The sequence below is a fragment of the Gavia stellata genome, chromosome 4, assembly GCF_030936135.1.
Source record: "Gavia stellata isolate bGavSte3 chromosome 4, bGavSte3.hap2, whole genome shotgun sequence".
Taxonomy (NCBI): Eukaryota; Metazoa; Chordata; class Aves; order Gaviiformes; family Gaviidae; genus Gavia; species Gavia stellata.
In genome coordinates this window covers 68,260,570-68,278,739 of record NC_082597.1, presented here as the reverse complement: position 1 = coordinate 68,278,739, position 18,170 = coordinate 68,260,570, and the positions used below count along the sequence as shown (strand labels likewise).

General features: G+C 50.4%; 1 protein-coding gene across 1 annotated transcript in view; it reads right to left on the bottom strand.

Moving 5' to 3' along the window:
* Positions 1-368: 368 nt before the first annotated feature.
* The window catches only part of B4GALNT3 (beta-1,4-N-acetyl-galactosaminyltransferase 3), a 65,916-nt gene continuing 48,114 nt past the window's right edge, over positions 369-18,170 (bottom strand). The window contains exons 4-20 of the mRNA XM_059816755.1: positions 15,735-15,830; positions 15,123-15,213; positions 14,151-14,251; positions 13,725-13,792; positions 13,093-13,171; positions 12,594-12,660; positions 10,743-10,886; positions 10,216-10,325; positions 9,202-9,302; positions 7,839-7,915; positions 6,235-7,243; positions 4,390-4,688; positions 3,845-3,998; positions 3,013-3,085; positions 2,394-2,547; positions 1,520-1,646; positions 369-708 (exon numbers count right to left, since the gene is read on the bottom strand). Of these exons, the coding sequence (XP_059672738.1) occupies positions 600-708; positions 1,520-1,646; positions 2,394-2,547; positions 3,013-3,085; positions 3,845-3,998; positions 4,390-4,688; positions 6,235-7,243; positions 7,839-7,915; positions 9,202-9,302; positions 10,216-10,325; positions 10,743-10,886; positions 12,594-12,660; positions 13,093-13,171; positions 13,725-13,792; positions 14,151-14,251; positions 15,123-15,213; positions 15,735-15,830 (2,859 nt within the window). The 3' untranslated portion in view covers positions 369-599. The remainder of the gene's footprint in view (positions 709-1,519; positions 1,647-2,393; positions 2,548-3,012; positions 3,086-3,844; positions 3,999-4,389; positions 4,689-6,234; positions 7,244-7,838; positions 7,916-9,201; positions 9,303-10,215; positions 10,326-10,742; positions 10,887-12,593; positions 12,661-13,092; positions 13,172-13,724; positions 13,793-14,150; positions 14,252-15,122; positions 15,214-15,734; positions 15,831-18,170) is intronic.

Genomic DNA, 18,170 nt, shown 5'->3' with positions numbered 1-18,170 from the left:
CAGAGAAACGTCTAAGCACCAGCAGCCTAAAGTGCCTATCAGCTCCTCCACATCCAAATTTCCTTGGGTCAGCACATGGGCATGTGGACACAATACAGTTCAGAGAACTTACTTGGTCCCCTGTCCAAAAGCATGGATACCAGAGAGGTGGGGAAGGAGGGGAAATGGGGAGGGTTGTTTTTTTTCTTTTTTTCGTTCAAGTATTGAAAGAGAAGCTGTGTTACTCTAAATAAACCATTCTGGGCTTAGCTGGAATTTGTGTTTGTTTGGTTTGCACCATGCAAGACTCAACGGGAAATATGGCACCTCTCCCAATGTACCATCCGCCAGACTGCATGGCAGGAAATAAGAGTCCTTCACTTGTCAACATCTCCCCCGCACGCCTTCCCAGCAAGACACGGATCCCACATCTTGGATACAACGGCTCACAAGAGAAACTCCCGCACCCCTAGCCAGACTGTCCCTTCCTCGGCTGCGCCGTCCCATCGGAGGGCTCTGGAAGCGGAGGAAGAGTTTGTGTGCTTGGCTGTGTGCCTCAATAAAGTGCACGTTGAGATGAGACGGTGGACGGTGCTGCCAAGCAGCTTTGGGGTTGAAGGCTACAGTGTCTTCAGCTGGCGCCGGTTCCACATGCCCCGCTTTGAGTGGAACCAGTGGAAAAAGTTTCTCAGGGAGAGACGCTCCACTTCCAGGCCGGCCTGCAAGATCCTGACAGAAAGAAGGGTAGATTTAGGGAAAACTTGATCACAAAGATACTGGGGGGCTCAGCCCCAGGAAATCTCTTTTCAGTTGTGCTGCTGTCAAGAGACTGCAATCAAACTGAAAAGTCCAGAATAGCTCAGGGGTATCTCATATCCATAAGCAGGCATCTGGTGACACTTGCTGAGTGTTTATGTACCCATGAGAGCAGGACTGGTCAGGAGCGGCCTGCACATGCCAGGCTAGGAGGAAAGACAGCTGGCAACATGGGATTGCTCAGGATGCTAGTCTTTTCTGCAGTCATCTGACAGAAAAGACAGGACAGGCCCCAAAACCTAGAACTACAAACCCAGAGGCCTAGGATTTGTACAGCAGAGATCCTTCATCTTAAACTTCTCAGAAATTGTAACTGTACCTCATGATCTTTAAATGTCTTTCTGACAGTTGCTCTTCCGGGCAATTGCTATTCATAGTATGGGAAGTCTGAGGGACCCAAACTGGACCAACTGTGCACTGCACTGCTTGAAGAGGACAAAATCTTCACGATCACCAGTGCCTGTGGCCCACCAGCAGCATGGCTGGATGGCACCAGGAAACAGCTCCCCTCTTCTTTTACAGTGGCTGTAGTAGCGTATTTTGGGTCCACTCGCCAACTAGGTTTGAGGTCAGGACATGCTCAAAGGCTCTCCCTCACTGACCAAGCTTATGGTGGCATTAGTCACCTCAGTCTCCTCAGATTCCCACTCCTCTGGTCATTGGTCCACCGGGATGTAATGGGTCTCCCCTCCTGAGTGCATGAATGATGACAATGGATGCCTACCTGTCCAGGAGTTCCCAGTCCTCTCCTCCCCAGCGGTCCCGAAACTCTTTTGTGTTCATGCCTCCAATCTTGTCCAGGTCAGACTTGTATATGCCCAGGAGACCAAACCCATTCACCTCCCAGTAGCCTGAGGACAGCACAAAAGAGGCACAGGTATGTTGGTGCTTTGAACCATTGATGACTCCAGCAGAGCTGCTGGAGTGAGACTCAAGCTACTTTTAGCACAATGTTGACACCAGAGAGTCAACTCAGCACCAATGCAGAGCCAATCATATTAAAGCTTTGGGAAGTGAGAAAGGCTTGAGGACAGACAGCATGGGCTGTCCTATGAACTTGTTAGCAGAGCCTTTCACATTTCCTGTCTGGCAGCGTAGTGTCTAATGTATCTGGACTGTCCTAGCTTCACAGGGTTGTCCCTGTGCTTGGATGGCTCAGGATGGTCACCTCCGTCTAAAGGAAATCCTATGCTCAGATGATTTGTGCCACTTTCCTCCCCCTGACTTGGGTTGGTTTCCCTCACCCCCGGGCTACTAGCTCTTCTCAGGACAGGCTGTGTCCCCTGAGAAAAGAAAGAAATGGACAGAAAGGAGTAAAGGAGGGGTTTTCCAGGGTCCTCAAATCCATAGAGAGCCCTAGGAGACGACCAGGAGAAATGCCATATAAAGGGGTCTGCTGGCTCTTTGATCTCAAATTCCAGGTACGTGACGCTATTAAACCCCATCCTATGTCTAATGCACTCTCACTTAGTGGCCCTGGAACTACCTTAAGCTCCAGACCTTGATAGCACCAGAGAAACAAATCTAGAGATGGCAGGCACCTTCTTTCTTTCCCCATTCCCCAAGGTCTGAGCCAAAGAGGCTCCACTCCCCCTTACCGTCCGGCCACTGTGGGGACATGCCGCAGTGCAGCCTCATGACCATGGGTGCAAAGGCCATCTTGCCTTCCACGCAGTGCTTCCGGATTGAATCAATGACTCCAGCTGGGAAGTGGATGTGGAGGTCGCACAGGAAAACGATGCTGTGCGGGTCCTGGAACCGACCACACCGGTTGGGAAAAAAACAGGTTGACTTTAATTAAGTCTTTCTTGAGGGGCAGGAAGACAGAGATATGGGAGTGAATTAAAGAGCCATTCATTGCCACATCAGAAACTGAGATCCTTGGGGCTGGCAAAACAGCCATTGAGTGGCTGTTCAACAATGGGTGTGAAATACTATGACTAGACCTGGCAAAGCCAGTATCACAAAGCTGCTACTGCTGATTTCCTTCCTGTCTGATAGTCCCAGCAGGTGGATCAAGAACCGAATGGTCCACAGGCTTGTCAGAATAAAGGGTGAGACCCTTACTGTAGAGGGACAGGAAACACTTCTACATTTGATCTGGTCTGCTAGGCTATTCCCTTCCCTAAAAACCAGCATGTTCAGTATGAAAGGCAGAGGTAGCGCCAGACACATACTAGAAACTTCCCTGGTCACCCCAAAGCCCCCCAAGCTTACCGTCACAAGGTCTATTCCCGCCTGCAGCCCAGCAGAACGCTCAAAATTCCCTGTCAGCTTCAAATACTGATAGCTGGGGGTCAAACAGGAAAGAGAAGTTCAGTGTGTGCATGCCAGTGAGCACAGAAAGCACTGCTAGCAGCAGTACACCGCAGGCATCATGCTGTGGAGCTGCCCTCACCCCCGTGCACCCTCTCAAGGAGGAGGAAAGCCTTTGCTGTGTGAGTGCACAAGCTCAGCACTGCTCCAGGTCCCAGTGTGCCCCGAGGCTCTTCCCTGTTGTGCAGCAAGGATAGGGCAGTCCGTAGCAAAAGTCTTTTCAGCTCTAGTCCAGCTCTATCCTAGGACTAGACCTGTTACTGGGAACCCCTGGCACATAAAGCAAATGACCAGCCAAGGCTGGTTCAGATCAGAGTAGAGTAAACCAGACAGTTATTCCAGCATGTGGGGTCCCCAGAGGTCTCCATGCTCTCTGTCCCATTTCTCACAGCTTGCTTATCTTCTCTGTCCTCCCCCTGCCCCATCTCTGCAAGACTTGCTTTCTCTTCTCTCTTGCAAACTTGAACAAAAGCCAGGAGAAAAGAGATGCTTTTGGATGGACGACTACAATAGGTATTGCTTTACAGTTTTACAACGCTACTATATGCAGTAACATGTATGTGCATTATAACAAAAATGTATTCATATGTATGTGCAAGGTCTGGATGGATGTTATCTTTGGGTTTAGAGCTGCAGGAGGCTGTGGCTGGTCAATACACAGAAATTGGCAGACATGCTGTGTTTGTAGGCATATGCATGCGAGCAGTTTTTTGTGACCAAGCAGTACTCTGACCTGTGCAAGGTAGACCTTTTCAGAGCCTTCTCTACATCCATGTCATTGCTGCTGTAGTCTGTGATGATGATGTTGAAGTACGGATCTTTAGTGACTCGGAACAGCTCTTCCATGTCAGAGATGAACTGCAGCACCCAGCGTGCCTGGTTTTTCACTGGTTGTATTGCAAGAGGGAGAGAATCAAAACAAAACTGATTTCAAAGATGGTGTGGCTTCTCAACAGGCAAGGCTTCTTGCCTCCCCTCAAACCCTGCTAACCTTGCAGGGATGCTGAAACAGGCCCAGGCTGAAAACCTCGCCACAGAGCCCAGGAATCAGTGTGGGTTCTCTTCCAGTGTGTGACAGGAGTTTTCTTTGAGCTTACAAGCCGTGGGAGTTTGGGCCCTGTCATATTTCTGAGGGGGTTTAACTTGGAGAGAACAGAAATTGGAAGTGACCCAAATAAGATGGTTGAGGCTGGCCCAGACCCACTGTTCAGGACTGCCCTCATGGGAGCTGAATGCCGTGCCATCCCTCAATGTCCCAGGGAGGCAGGTCGCCCTTACCTGGCACCACGAAGTGAACCACAGCATGGTGGTTCCAGGAAAAGCCCTGGGGCCAGCACAGCTCTGGCTCGTTTGCTACAGCCATCAGGTGCCGCCGGCGACCCCACGCCAGGTTCCTCATCTTCCTCTCCTCTTCCTCATTGCCGCCAACACCCTGCCAGCCCCGTGCAAAGACATACTCGGAGAAGCGGACGAGCCGCTCTCCCTGTTCCAGTAGCTCCAGCTCCAGCAGGTAACGGCTGCCTCGCATGCGGTCCTGGCGTTTCTCCACATTCACGACACGCTGCAGCTGGAACCGCCTGCAGAAGATACAGCTGGGCTGGGCATGTCCCCCATACACCAGCCCCTCTCCCACCTTCAGCCCGTTCAGGTCTGCTAGGCTCTTTCCTCCTGGCTACCACAAACCTTTTTGTCCCCAGCTTTCTCCTGCTTTGCTGCACTGCTTCCAAAGTCCCATGGGAAGGTTTAGCACCTGTTTCCTAAATCCACAAGCATGTGGGATTAGATCTGGGATTCCAGCCAAGAGAAAATAGTTGGCAAGGGAAATGAAATAAAGGTGACACAGAAAATAACAAATGTGTCTGAATGATTGTAGGGCTGGTAATAGTGAGTGTATTCAATACCTCCTACAATGATCTTGGCACAAGGAGTATGTTTGGGCTAGTGAAATTGGCTGATGACAGCTTATCAGCCAATAACATGGAGTAGGACTGAGCAATCATACAGTAAAAACTGGGGTGAACTGTGTGTTCAGAATGGCCAAAACAGGATGAAATGCCAGGTGATGTCCTTTCAGATCATAACAAGTTTCTGCTCTAAAATGGACACTCATCAGTTAAAAATGCTGAGAAAAGCTTGTGTGTACTGATCAGTTACACCACCCCTGTGACTGATGTCGCCCTGAAAAAAACAAATGCAATCTTAGGGTGTAGCGTGAGAGCTACTTACAGCAGGGATTGGAAACTAATAACACCCATTCTATAAAACATCCAGGATACTGGTCACTTATGTACAGGAAAATTAACCCAAACTAAAACCCACATGGAGAAGGACAGATAGGAAAATTATAGAAATAGAGGCCAACTCAACAGAAGGGTCAGGAGTTGGATTGTTTAGCTTATAGAGGCTCAGAGGAGGTATGTCTGTTTGCCAGAAATGCAATCAAGATGGTAAGTCTTGAGAACAAAAAGAACCATATCAAGACCGTGTAAAAACAGAATACCAGCAAACCCTGATCTCCAGTGGGTCATCAAAGCAGCGAGGAGCTGAAACATCGTCCCAAATCAGTACTAGGATCTAGAAATCTAGCTAGTTTTAAGACGGAGACGCACATGTTCAGATAATGGTGTAGGGTACTTGGCTGTCTCTGAGGTCAGTGTACTGATCCACATTATCTGATAGGTCCCTTCTGGTCCTATGTCCTAAGTGATTCACAAGCTGAGATGTAGCAGGCATCAAACCACGAGCATGAGGAGCTCTAATCTTACTTCCTATCAGCAGGGTTTCTTAATCTTCAGCTGGTAAAATGGTCCTACGTGCTCTTAATACCTACACTGTGCAAGGAGGAAGCCAGAAAAGGCCAGTTATGCCAGACGGATGGAAACCTCCAATCTTTCACGTTTACTCTCACCAGCTGTTGGAGGGCGATATGGTCTGGTGTCCAACAATTCCCAAAAGAGGTATTTAAAGCCCAGGTTTTTACACAGGTTCCTTGCCTGAAGTTTTATTTCCCACATCTAGTTTATCCTCTGATTCCCACTAGCTCCTCACACAACAGGTATTCCCTGTGCAGCATAGTACACCAGCTACAGGACGCTGCCCCTTGGTTTTTACACTGTGCCTTACCCTTTACTCCTCTGGTTGAGCTTCTTAAGGAAGACACGTGTGACTTCCAGGGCCTCCCTTTCTCTTAGCAGCAAGTTTCCTGACGTGTTGCATTTCAGGTCAATCCAGTCTGTGCGCAGCATATGGAAGTCCAGGTTGCTCGTGCTGAAGGTCTGCTCCCAGTTCACTGCCTGGTCAAACACTGGTATGTAATCAAAATCCTCCTCATCTTCCTCCTCTGGCTCCCCATCTGCCTCTTCCTCTTCCTCTTCTGCTGCCACAGGTCCAGACTTGCCCTTCACAGGAGATGCCACCTGCGCATCTCCCTTGCCGACATCCCCACCATTGGCTGCCTTCTGCTCAGCAATGTAGGACTCCACTTGGTTCAGCCACTGCGTCAGCCCAGGCTGCTGGGTGGGGCTGGCAGCACTCACAGTGTGTCTGCCAGCTTTGCCAGAGACTGGGCCTCGTTTCCCGGCTGGCATGAGGCCTGCTGGCTGCAGTCCGTCCTTAGCAACACTGAGGTCTCCTTGAGCTCTCACCCCTTTGGGAATCATGACCCCTGAGTCCTTAGGGCCACCGAGAGGCTGCTCCCTTTGAGACACAGTCCTAGGAAGAGGGTTCGCCTTTTTGACAGGTGCTCTCCCCTGGACGGCCCTGGTGTGCTGCGGAGGGCTCCTGGAGTTGTCTTTGATGCTAGCTTTTAAACGGGGTCTCTTCATTATTGGGTTCCTCTCTAGGCCAGCCTGGCTGAGGCTTTGGTTGGCAGAGGCCAGCATGGCCGATTTGACACCAGACCTCTTTGTCCCTCTCCTCTGTAGCCCCTCTACCATGCCGCCACCTGTCACTGAAAGGAGCCGACGACGCTCCCGGAGGGAATAGTCCTCGTGAACATTATCGCTGCCCGCCACGCTGCTGGGATTGTTGCCTGCCAGCTCTGCCCACCCTGCGCCAGGGCGCTCGGGGGGGATGGTACTCTCCGCATCCTGCTCCACGTACTGCAGGTCGTCCAGGTTCTCCTCCTGGGAGCCTGCAGGATTAATCACAGTTACACCTTTGTCATCCTCCCGCTGCCTTCCCCATTCTGACCCAGGCAACCACCCCGCCTGGGAGAGCTACTTCTCGCCTCATCTCAGTGTTGTCTCTCCCACTCCGAGGGACAGGGATGCTCTCGGACACAGGAGCTGTGCTCTTGCTGATACCAACCTCCTCAGCACCTATTAGCCGGCATTGCTGAAGCCTTTGGAGGTGTCTGGCTTTGCCTTTAGCTGTTGGTCTCACCACAGCTTTGCAGCGGAGGTGTGAGCACAGGCTGCCATGCTGCACTCCTTTGGCTCTGTCACTTCTGCCCGCATTTTTGCTGGAATTGCACCTCAGCTAAGCTGTGGGCCTGAGAGGTTGTTGTCACATTGTCCACTACAGCCCACTGGTTGGTGACCTCCCAACCTGCCCTTAAGAGAAGTGAAAGTGGCAGCAAAAATCTCCCAGCCACAGCAATCTGGCAGGGAAGGGCTATGAATTCCTTGGTGTGGAAAGTCAACAGCTTCTTTCAGTTGGTGCTGGAAGATCACACACAAAAGTGACAGATAAAAGGATCCTCCAGGCTCTGATGTTAGGGTCCCTACCTGGCTGCTCTGTCTTTTCTCCAGAGTCCAGGCTCTTCTCTGGCCGGTCCATTTTCATGTACTTGTAGAATCCAAATCTGCAGAAGATAGGGCAAAACACAAGTTTGATGAAAGTTACTTTGCCCTCTCCAAATAAATCATAGCCACCGATTCAGAGGTGATGGTCCATTACTCTGGTTACATCTACCCAGCATCTCTAGATCCTCCTTTCCTATCATCATCACCACCTTTCATATCTTTGGGCAATCAGATCTTACTCTGCACTGTCAAAGACGTCCGTTTTCCTTGCTTATCATCTCAGTCTCTCAGCCATTTTCTCATAAGCACAGGAGGAAATTCCAATATAAGTACCCTGAAAACACTTCTTTAGCCTCCCTTAAACTGCTCCTTAAAGCTCCCTTGTGATGTAGTGCTCACAAACGGAAGTCATCATGCTGCAAAAGCGCCTCAGGCAGGTAATTGCAATGATCTCCCTCTCTCTTCTCTCATACAACCACTGTCTGTGTGCTGCCCTCATATGCCTGTGGATCAAGCTTTTGGGAGGAATTTCCAGGACTGTTTCCCTCCATGTCTGCTTGATGCCAAGCAAAATGGGCCCCCCGTTCCCAAATCCTGTCACAATACAAACGAATTGTCAAAGCAATAAACGTGGGTGGCACCTTCCAACCCATGGCAGCCACCTTCTCCATCCTTCACTATGAACTACAGTCCCAGAGTTCCCTCCCAAACCTATGATCGATCTGTTGTTCCAGCCCTCAAAATATAGTCCTGTAGGGAGGAAGAAGATCCTGAGCACAGGGAGGCCACCATCAGTTATCTCACTGGAAAAGTGACTCTCCTTATCCTGCAAAAAAGTCCTCCTGAATAGAGGGAGTGCTTACACAAGGTGTCTGCTTGTGGCCGGGGGGAGCATGCGAGTGGCAGTTCCCTTGCAGGGCCACCACTGGGAGCAGGACCCCAGTGAAGATGAACAACATGCATTTATTTCCCCAGAGAGATGCCTGGTGGTGAGCATGGTTTGGCTTTCGCAGCAACAGCCATCAGGAGGCTCCAGCTGCTGGCAGGCAAAGTTTGCTGGAAATCCATTCCCTGATGTAATGGAACAAACATGCTCTGACCCAGTTTCTGGGTTAATAAAGCAAGAAAAGCAGCATCAGTTTCCCTTTGAGACCTAAACATATTTTCACTTAAAGGGAGCATAGGTTATCGAAAGAAACTATAAACTCTTTAATGTTTTGCAAGGCTTAGAGGATATTTAAGAATTGAGAGTCCTACAGAAATAAGCATGAAATTCCACTCCAATTCCAGCCTTCAAACCATCTCCTCCCTCCCTTCTAATAAATCCACATTTGCAGCATCCTACCTTTCCAAGTAATAAGAGTTTTCCTGATAGAAGCATTTGTTGTCTTTCTCCATGTGGCTCAGGCGGCTGTAATCATTTGGGTAAACAAAGGATAAATGAACCTGGGAAGAAGGGAGGAAAACAAAGTAAAACCCTCATAAATGCCAGATATCGGTCACAAGGTGACCCAGACGCAGTTGTAGGGTGACCAGCCCTTTTGACAGGGAGCAGGGGTTGCTCATTAACTATTTGTCTCTTCAAGGCACCCGGTAGCAGGTTGTGAGAATGGAAAACAGAAGGAAGCATGCTGGGATGTGTGCAGGGCTGTGCCTTTTTATCTCTCTCTCGGCATCTGTCTGTCCATCTCTCTAAATGTGCATTTAAGTCCTATAACAGAGAAAGAACTAGCTGGGAGAGAGGTGGGCAAGTCCTCCTGAAGAGATGCAGGGGATTACAGGAGCCCAGAAAGCGTGTGGGGAGACCTCCAGGCAAGGCTGAGGAAGCCAGGGACACCCAGGATGCAAGTCCCCCAGGGAGTGTAGGCTTGCACTGGCATGCAGGGACGGCAAACCATGCTGGTGACCTGTACCCAGCAGACCTCAGAGTCTGCTCTGCTATGCAGGGGATTAATCCCTGCTATTGTTGCATGCCCCACAAATGTGAGCTCCCCCTCAAGACCAGTTTTCAGCTTGTCAGGGGCTTTAGTAGTGCACACAGATGACAGTTCACCACATGGAGAATAAAATCCTCGGCCATTATGAGGGTCTGTGTGAAGGCAAGCTCAGCTCTTTGGTTTGAGGTGCAAGGGGCTCTGTAAGACGCACGCACTTGTACCCCAGTGAGGCCCGTGAGCAGTGTGTAGCAGCCCTCTCCCTTCTCTTGGTGTTGCCGTGTGGCATGTACTGGGATCCTCAGACCTGAACAGCAGATGGTCAAATCTGCCCAGGAGCTTCAGATCAGTGGGGGCCCATGGTTAATGAGGTCTCCCTCCTTGCATTCCCCTGGGCAAATACCTGCTCAAGGAATAAAACTTACAAACTGGAGTCCCTGGTAGCGCTGCAGAGGAAATCCATTTACCAGGTAGCTGGGCTTGTATGGGCAGTCTGGCAAGGCTCGGCGCAGGCGAGACTTGCTGAGCAGAGGCACTGAGAAGAAGAAACACATAGGCAAGCGTTGCTGGAGGAGCCCTGCTGTAACTGATGCACCAGCTTAGCTACTTCTGTGCCTGGTTTCTATTTATCCATGTGAAATACTAACAGATACATAAAGCAAACTATCTTGCACAGCTCATCTCTTTACACTGCTCTATGGCACTTACACTAAAATATTATGCCCTGGGATGTTGTGTGAGCTGGATGCCAAGAAAGAGAAGCTGAGTTTAGTCTGTGCTTTGTCTCCTACAGTGACTGATATTGTAGTACACTGCCCCTTTCTTCTGCACTGGAGAAAAAAAAGCGTGGTGTTTGATAACCATGGCGTAGGAGGACAATCTTTCTCAGCTGTACTACTGCACGTGCTGTGACAGGCTGCAGCTACCTCCTCAACTGCTTTGCAAGTCTTACCTTTGTAAAGAGTGTCCCGGGGGTCAGGCTTCAACATGTCAGCTGGGTGTGCCTTGCTGCCTGCGCTGTCAGCAGGCCGGCTCGTGTGACTGGCCAACGTCTGCGGGATATGCCCAACCTCATCCATCTTTAAAAGAGTCTCATCTAGAAACCAGAGAGAGAACGGAAGGGGGAGGAAGCGCTAATTCATCCCTTGTCCCAAAAAATGCCCTTCCCCAGTGTCAGCTCTTTCCAAATGGCATTGCATCCATGGCACTAACACTGTCTCTGGCATACCAATGCCTAAATGGTGCTGATCAGGAGCTTCACTGCAAAGACACCGTGGGAAGGAAAGGCTTTGACTCAGAAAGCTGGAAATACAGAAGATGTGGGGTAGGAACATGGCTATCACTGAAAGCAAACAAACCCAGTGATGAGTAATGGAGGAAAATTACCTCCTGCCTTGGACATGCCACCAGTGGTGTGCATTAAATTTACTTTAAAAGGAGACAGAAAAGATAAAAGGGAGGAGAAACTTGAGGAGCAGAGCTTTCTCCTGTGCTGGAAAAGGAGCAGGACCCTGGGGTGAGGCCTTCAGTGGCTGTGAAGGATGATGCTCCAGCAGGGGAATGGAGACCCACAGTAAGCCAGAAGCAACAGGAAGCTTAAATTCAAAACTGAGTATTGGTTACGCTTTTTTTTGGGTGCTGCTGCCAGAGGACTTCATGTCTCCATGGATCTTACTCTACAATGAGGGGAACTGAATAAATATCCAGGAGGGAAAGGCAGCATGCTGCCAAGGGCACTGTGGTTACTCTTAGCAACTTTTGGGTACTGAACAACATGGGAACCGAGAAGGAATGGGATGACATGTCATACAGCCAAAGTCTCATACGGAAGAGGGAAACACTGTATGGGCAGAAGGTACCAGATAAAGATGAGACTGTAGCACTGTGCCCAACCATGAAGGGATCTTCTGGGATGTGAGTCTTCCCTTCTGCAGGGAATTACTAAGAAGAAAAGAACAGAAGGAAAAAGGATGGGGACAGAGACCTAACAGAAAGCCTAGTTCTGGCCAAATGGCAGGTTTCAGAAAATACAGCAGCAAGTTGTGATCAAAGACACAACAAATAGATATCTTGATTACATCAGGGAGTCATCCATGGGCAAAAGTGTTGGCGTGGAAAAAAGCCCAGAGATGTTGGAAGGCAACAGTGGTAGGTATGGAAAGAGGGAATGCTGGCAGAGGGAAGTGATGCTGACAAAGCTACATAAGGGTAAACAGCACTAAGGAGCTCCTTAACTGATAAAGGCATCACTTGATGTGCTAAGAAAGGTTTACAAAACAGGAGGGACTGGGCTGATGTGCTTGCCGCAATCCAGCAGCAACCTGAAGAGACTTGAGGCTGATATAGAAGAAAGCAGCATCCCCCAATATCGCTAGTGTATCCCATTGTGTCCAGCACCCAGAGTGAAATCTCCTGGAAGTGCTACAGCCGCCCCTTCTCCCTGGTCATGTCCAGCTGCCAGCGCACCCCCACAGCTCCCATGTTATGGGCCTCATGTTCCCCCTAGCTCCCATGTTACTCTCACATCTGGAACAGTTCTCACAGACTCTCCTCCCTGCCTTTCCTCACTGCCTCTAGATTTCCCTGAAAAAATGTTCCAATCCTAATTCCAATACTCCTATATTTAACAATGAGTCACACTCTTGTCCAGAGGTCTCTCTCCTGACCTGTCTCCACTTCTTTCTTGTAATGATCTGTACGCATGGTATTTGCCTGGCTAGACTATGATTCATGGTGAAACACGGCTGATATGTTTTGGAAGAACGAGGAGGTGCTCAAGGAAACCTGTGGTGAAGATACTTACTAGCAAAAAGGGAGAGGTATTGGGAGTCAATGACTTTGAACTTTGCTTCTGGGTCATTCAGCCTCCACTGGAACAGAGAAACACATTAAAATGAAGTGCTTATGGAGTTAACCAAGCCTGAACAAAAGGAACAGGCACAAGATGTTTTTTCACCAGATGGGCTCACAGCTTCCTCTTTCTCCTTACTATGACCAAGTTCACCTAGCAGCAAAAGACTGGGAAGGGGCTGAGATCCCCAGGACACATCCAAAGCAGGAAAAAGGACGAAGAGCTGCAACAGAGACCGGAGAGGGCGGAACTATCCCAAGCAAGCAGAGGAAAGGGTCCTGACATGTGGCCAGGGCTATCCCACACAGAAGTAGGTAAAGGCTCTGGAAGGTATTAGATACATCTCATGCAAAGAGGAGCCGGGGTCTGGGAAAGCAGGGAAATCATTACAAACATCATTCCCGAGCTCTGCGGGGATGCATATACAGCATGGCCATTTGCATAGACTCACCGCTACTTCAACATGGTCTGTTCCTCTGTCATCCTGCTTGTGCAGCACCTCAAAATAGTACCTGCCTGCAGCTGACAACCTGTGAAGAAAGACATGTCTGTCACCAAAAGCATTAAGGAACATTTCTTAGCTTGTCAGCAGACAATGAGTGGAGAGCAACCACACCCATGAAACAACCTAATTCTCAGGGTAAGCAGGGTTAGGACTGCCAAGAAAATCCAGGTGCTGACAGTGAGAAAAGTAGCTTCCCTTGTGCACCTGGAGCGCTCCAGACCCTTCTCAGTTAATTCTGAGTACCTCCCTTTCAGTCTTGCCTGATGGTTTTTGGCCTCTGGGAAACCTGGCCAGTTCCAAGCAGGAAGCTCAGGATACAGTTCATATAAAGGAGTCTGGATCTGCTGTTGGCTGCTTCCTCCAGGGAAGAAAAATTCAGTGTTGCATTCCTGCAGTAAACCAGCAAAGCAACTGGCACATGTATGGATGTGTCACTTCAACTTTGGCGATACCCCAAAGTAATACCTTTCTCTATACTGCTAAATTCTTCAGAACAAGCCTGGGTTCCTTTTCCTTGTCCTTGTGATTTCCTGGCCATGTGCAGAGGTAGCTAGGAGCAAGGGGCTCTGCTCACTCACCTCACCATCTTTGACTGCTGACTGTGAAATTTCCCGAACTCCCCTGGCGCGGTCCACTCCTTTCCTGTCTGTGAAGAGACAGAAAATGCTCTAGTTAAGATGAGTTTCTTCCCTGGTTACTGCACTGGGAGAGATGAAGAGGGAAAATTGAGCTACGCCTCCTGGTAAGCTGTCTGTGAGATCCACAACCTGTGGACAGGTTTAAGTCCCTTAATCATGAACATGGGGGTCCCAACAGCACTGCCAATATGTAACTGGCTTAAGGTACGTTGTGTCATACACATGTGGCATCTCTGGTGGTGTTGTCTGTAGTTGGGCAGGAAAAGAAACTTGGGTAGTCCAAGGAAGTACGTAAGACAGGAAGGTCTCCATCCCCACAAAAACATTAAAGCCTTGATGGAAGAAGCCATGCAGCATGCACTGTACCTTGCCTACACTGGCCAGCAGCTGGAGACCAGAGGTCTTTTCATCTGGACTCAGCCAGAACTCAGCATTGTCATCCGCAGCAATGGCAAACTGAAACTCCCCTGTCGAAAGATGGAGGGAGTAAGTAGGGCTCTGGGGTAAGGGCTTGTACACAGAACGGATTCTGCTCTTCTAAAATGCTGTCTTCACTGTTTTTCCTGATGAGACCATACCTTCCCTTTTGATATTACCACCCCCACTCCTTTGAACCCCTCTGAATTCTCTAACTCTGCTGTGATTGAAAACAAAACTTTACAGATGCAACTGGTTCACTAGTCCTCCTGCATTGGCTTCACCTGACATCTAACCTGGAAAGGTAAGTCCATGCAAAGTCTCCCTGCCTCCCCTTTTGTTTCCACAGCAAATTTTTGTGTGAGAAGCTGTGTTTGTATGGAGGAACGTGCACCACAAAGGGAGACAGAGATGCCTGAGTCTCACTGTTCTGCCTGGGGTTACAGGGATGGCAGTTGAGATGTGGGTGACTCCAACAGGCTCCTCCAGGCAGAAGCATGCAGCTGGGCAATACAGATGTCAGCTGCTGTCAGATGGTATTCATGCACCCAGGGAGCAGCAGGAACATAAATGATGTCACGTACAGTCCTGTGCATGCGAGGGAGGGAGGAAAAGCTTGGGGGTGATGCTCGTGCCCACGTACACGCCATGGGCTCTGCATTCACAACAGCACTGTTTTTCATCTAGCACTTCCCATCTGTTTTCTTCTGTCCTTTTCTTTTCCACCCTACAGGGGAGGCAGATGTGTTTCACCCGTGCCAAGGCCACCGCCAGTCACGCACAGCTAGCCGGGCAGCCCATGTGAGGGACCTGGCGTTGGGTTTGCCAGGGTGAGGGCACCAGTGGTTCAGCATCAGGAGGGGAGGGAGGGGCAGGTGAGAAGAGACGCGAGCGGTGGCATAGTAGCTTCAGAGCCCTCACCATCAGTAAAAGGATGCAGGTAGCCAAATATCCGGAGACCATAGTTGGTCCATTTTGGGGACACAGCCAGCTTCTTTAGTGTAGTTCGCGTCTGAAGTGGAAGAAGAAAAAAATAATAAAAATAACTAGATGTGACAGGAACAAGGGGGGATGCAAAAATCCTGGGACAGGCGGGCAAAGCAAAGCATGAAGTTTGCTACAGGAGGAGGATGGGGCACGGTGTGTGACGGAGGCAGTGGGAAAGTGCAGGCCAGATGAGAGACGAACTGGAGCAAGTGCTGCTGCGAAAGGGAGAGCTGCATGGGGGATGCTGGTGAGAAGCTGGGGAGGGAACGTGGCGTTCACTAGCCACTTGGAAGGAAAGCTCCAGACAAAGGGCTCCTTCACCTCATGTCCAAGGCCTGGCAGGCCAGCATGGGTAGAATGAGCCTCCCCTGTGCAGCAGAAGAGCCGCCACCATTGAACCCTTGTGAGAGCTTCCTGCTCCCTCAGCAGGAGGAGAGAGCAGGTCCCTGGAAAGGGATAGGAACAGGATGTGAAGGGAGCAGGGGCGATACAGCTGGAAAGCAGAGCTTGGAAGCGTGGGACAGAGGGTGTCGCAGTCTTACTTACATGGGGGAAGAGGGGGAAGTGGAGGTTTTTCCTGAGCTGCTCAGTGGAACTGCCGCACCAGTCCTCAAACACATGCAGATTGGCCTGGCCCTGGAACTGGGGGATAGAAGTGGGGCACCATGAATTGCTGCATCCCTTCCCTGCATCCCTCCCCTGTTCTGCCAACCTCGCCCACGACTCCCGGCATTGGAGCGCTTGTGAGAGCGAAGGAAGATACTGCTGCTGCAGCGGGATGGTCTGCAGGAGACATGGGTCCAGACCCCTGTTTCTCATCTGCTGAGGGTTTGGGGTTGGCACAGGTGACAGTCTGAATGGCACCAGGGAACTGCAATAACGGTCGGGACATCTCAGTTAGGTGGCTGGGGTTCACTCCATTTTGCTCCATCAAGGAGGTGTTTAACCAGAGGTCTGTGCTCTGAGGCCATGGTGTGGGACACGCTGTAGCGTGGCGATAGCCCCCCGTGATCCAGCAAAGAGAGTGTAGGGTCTTATGTCCTCCAAGAAGGTGTTTTGGACTCCCTCACCATTTCAGGGCTATTTTCCTGACCTGAGGAAAAGGGGACACCCTAGGGAGGGGAGATGGCAGATCCCCTTCTCAAAGCCTGTCTGCGAGGTAAAGCTCATGGAGGACGGTGGGGACAGGGAGACGGAGGCTCAACAGGGTGGGGAGCAGCAGCGCAGGCGAGTCAGTGGGCAGCATGGCCTCCGTGTATCCGCAGAGACACAGAAATGCTGGGGGGAGTGGGGGTCCCCTCCCAGACAGCATTGGAGGGTGTGCAGTGTGGGTACGGGTGGCTGTCCCCGCTACACAGCCGGTCCCGCAAGGAAAGGCTGTCAGTTCCCTAAGGAGACCTGGAGCATAGCTTTGCTGGGAAAGGCTTGCTCGCCACTGTGGGATTTCAGCAATATGCTCCTCAAGGAACAGACTTTCTTTTTGTCAGAACCATTCAGAAGGGAGGAGCTTGCTGCCCCCCTCAGCAAAGTCCGAGCCCTCTGCCTGCAACTAGTGGAGCTGGACGCTGAAACCCTCCTCACAGGACCGGCATCCGACAGTGGAGAATAAATAAGCTGGAGACTGTAGAAGCTACCTTAGATGGGGAAATGCTGAAGAAAGCAATAGGTTGCCTTGGGACCGGGGAGGTTTTGCCACAGCTGTCTTGCCTATATAAGGGCCGTGCAAGCAGGGCTGGGGAAACTGCCTGAACAACACCCAAATGTCTACAGATGGCAGCAAATTCTTAGTTTTCACTGCGAAGTCTCTAGCAAGGCTGAAGCAGCACTGTGGAGGAGCACCCAACCCCTCCGTGACTCCTGGCAAAGAAACTGTTTCACAGAGTTATTTTTCCCAGGACAGCGGGTTGGGGTTTTGTTTTGCAATAAACCGTGGCTTGAAGGAAGGACTCGGAGCAGACTTGGCCTGGCACCAGCTTATGCAGTAATGCTCCTTGCGAGCTGTGAGCTTTAGTCATGCACGTGAAAACCATCTCGGCATGCCAGGCAAAACACATTCACAACCACTGCTGTTCTTGAATGGTCTCTCATCAGCCCTCTCTCACTGGTGTCTGCACTGCCAGGGCTTGATTGATGCCTGCAAGCCTGTGTCGTCCCTCACTACCATCTCCTTTTCTTCGCTGCTGACATCCCTCAGCCTGGATTCTGTCCATTGGGCAAAAGAAAAAGGAGTAAGACAAAGTGGATGTAATTAGCCAGAGTGATGCTGCACAAAATGAGAGAGGAACTACACACAGGCCGCGGGGGGATGGATGCAGCCAAGAGAAACCTGGGACTCTGCAGGGACTTGCGATACAAATAAATCACTACAAGGCTGACAAGTACTGAATTGGAATGAAATTGCTGGGCAGTCCCATGCCCCTTCGCCAAATCCAGGTTCACACCCAAGGGTCTTACACTACTTTTCTCAGCCAAATCAAATAATGACAATTGCTGTTTCTTGTGGAACATGAAGTGAGGCGAACAGGCTAGGCTCCCCCAGTGGGTCACTGCCAGAAACTGCGTCTTCTGGCAGTCAGGCCCCTGCTATCCACGAGTGATGCTGGTTTTTCTTAGAGAATTGTTTGCACACTGCAGACAGCAGGCTCAGATCTCTATGAAACGTAGCACAACACTCCCACACTGTGGAGAGGCTGGCACTGCACCCCACCTGGCAATGTCAGACGCAGGGGATGCTCTCAAGGCTCGGGACTGCAATGGAGCTGGGCTGGCTTTGGCATGAGGTATCCCAAACAACAGAACAGATCTTTATGAGGGAAGTCCCAAAAGAATGGCTAGAGTTGCTCAAATGTTTGCAGAGAAAACTTGGACCAGTCCCATTCTAATATAACGCTTTACTGCAGAGTTTGGCAGTATTAGGGAGAGGGCAGCCTACTAAAAAAATAAGGCAGACACCACTGTACTAGGTGCTCCATCAGTGCTGTA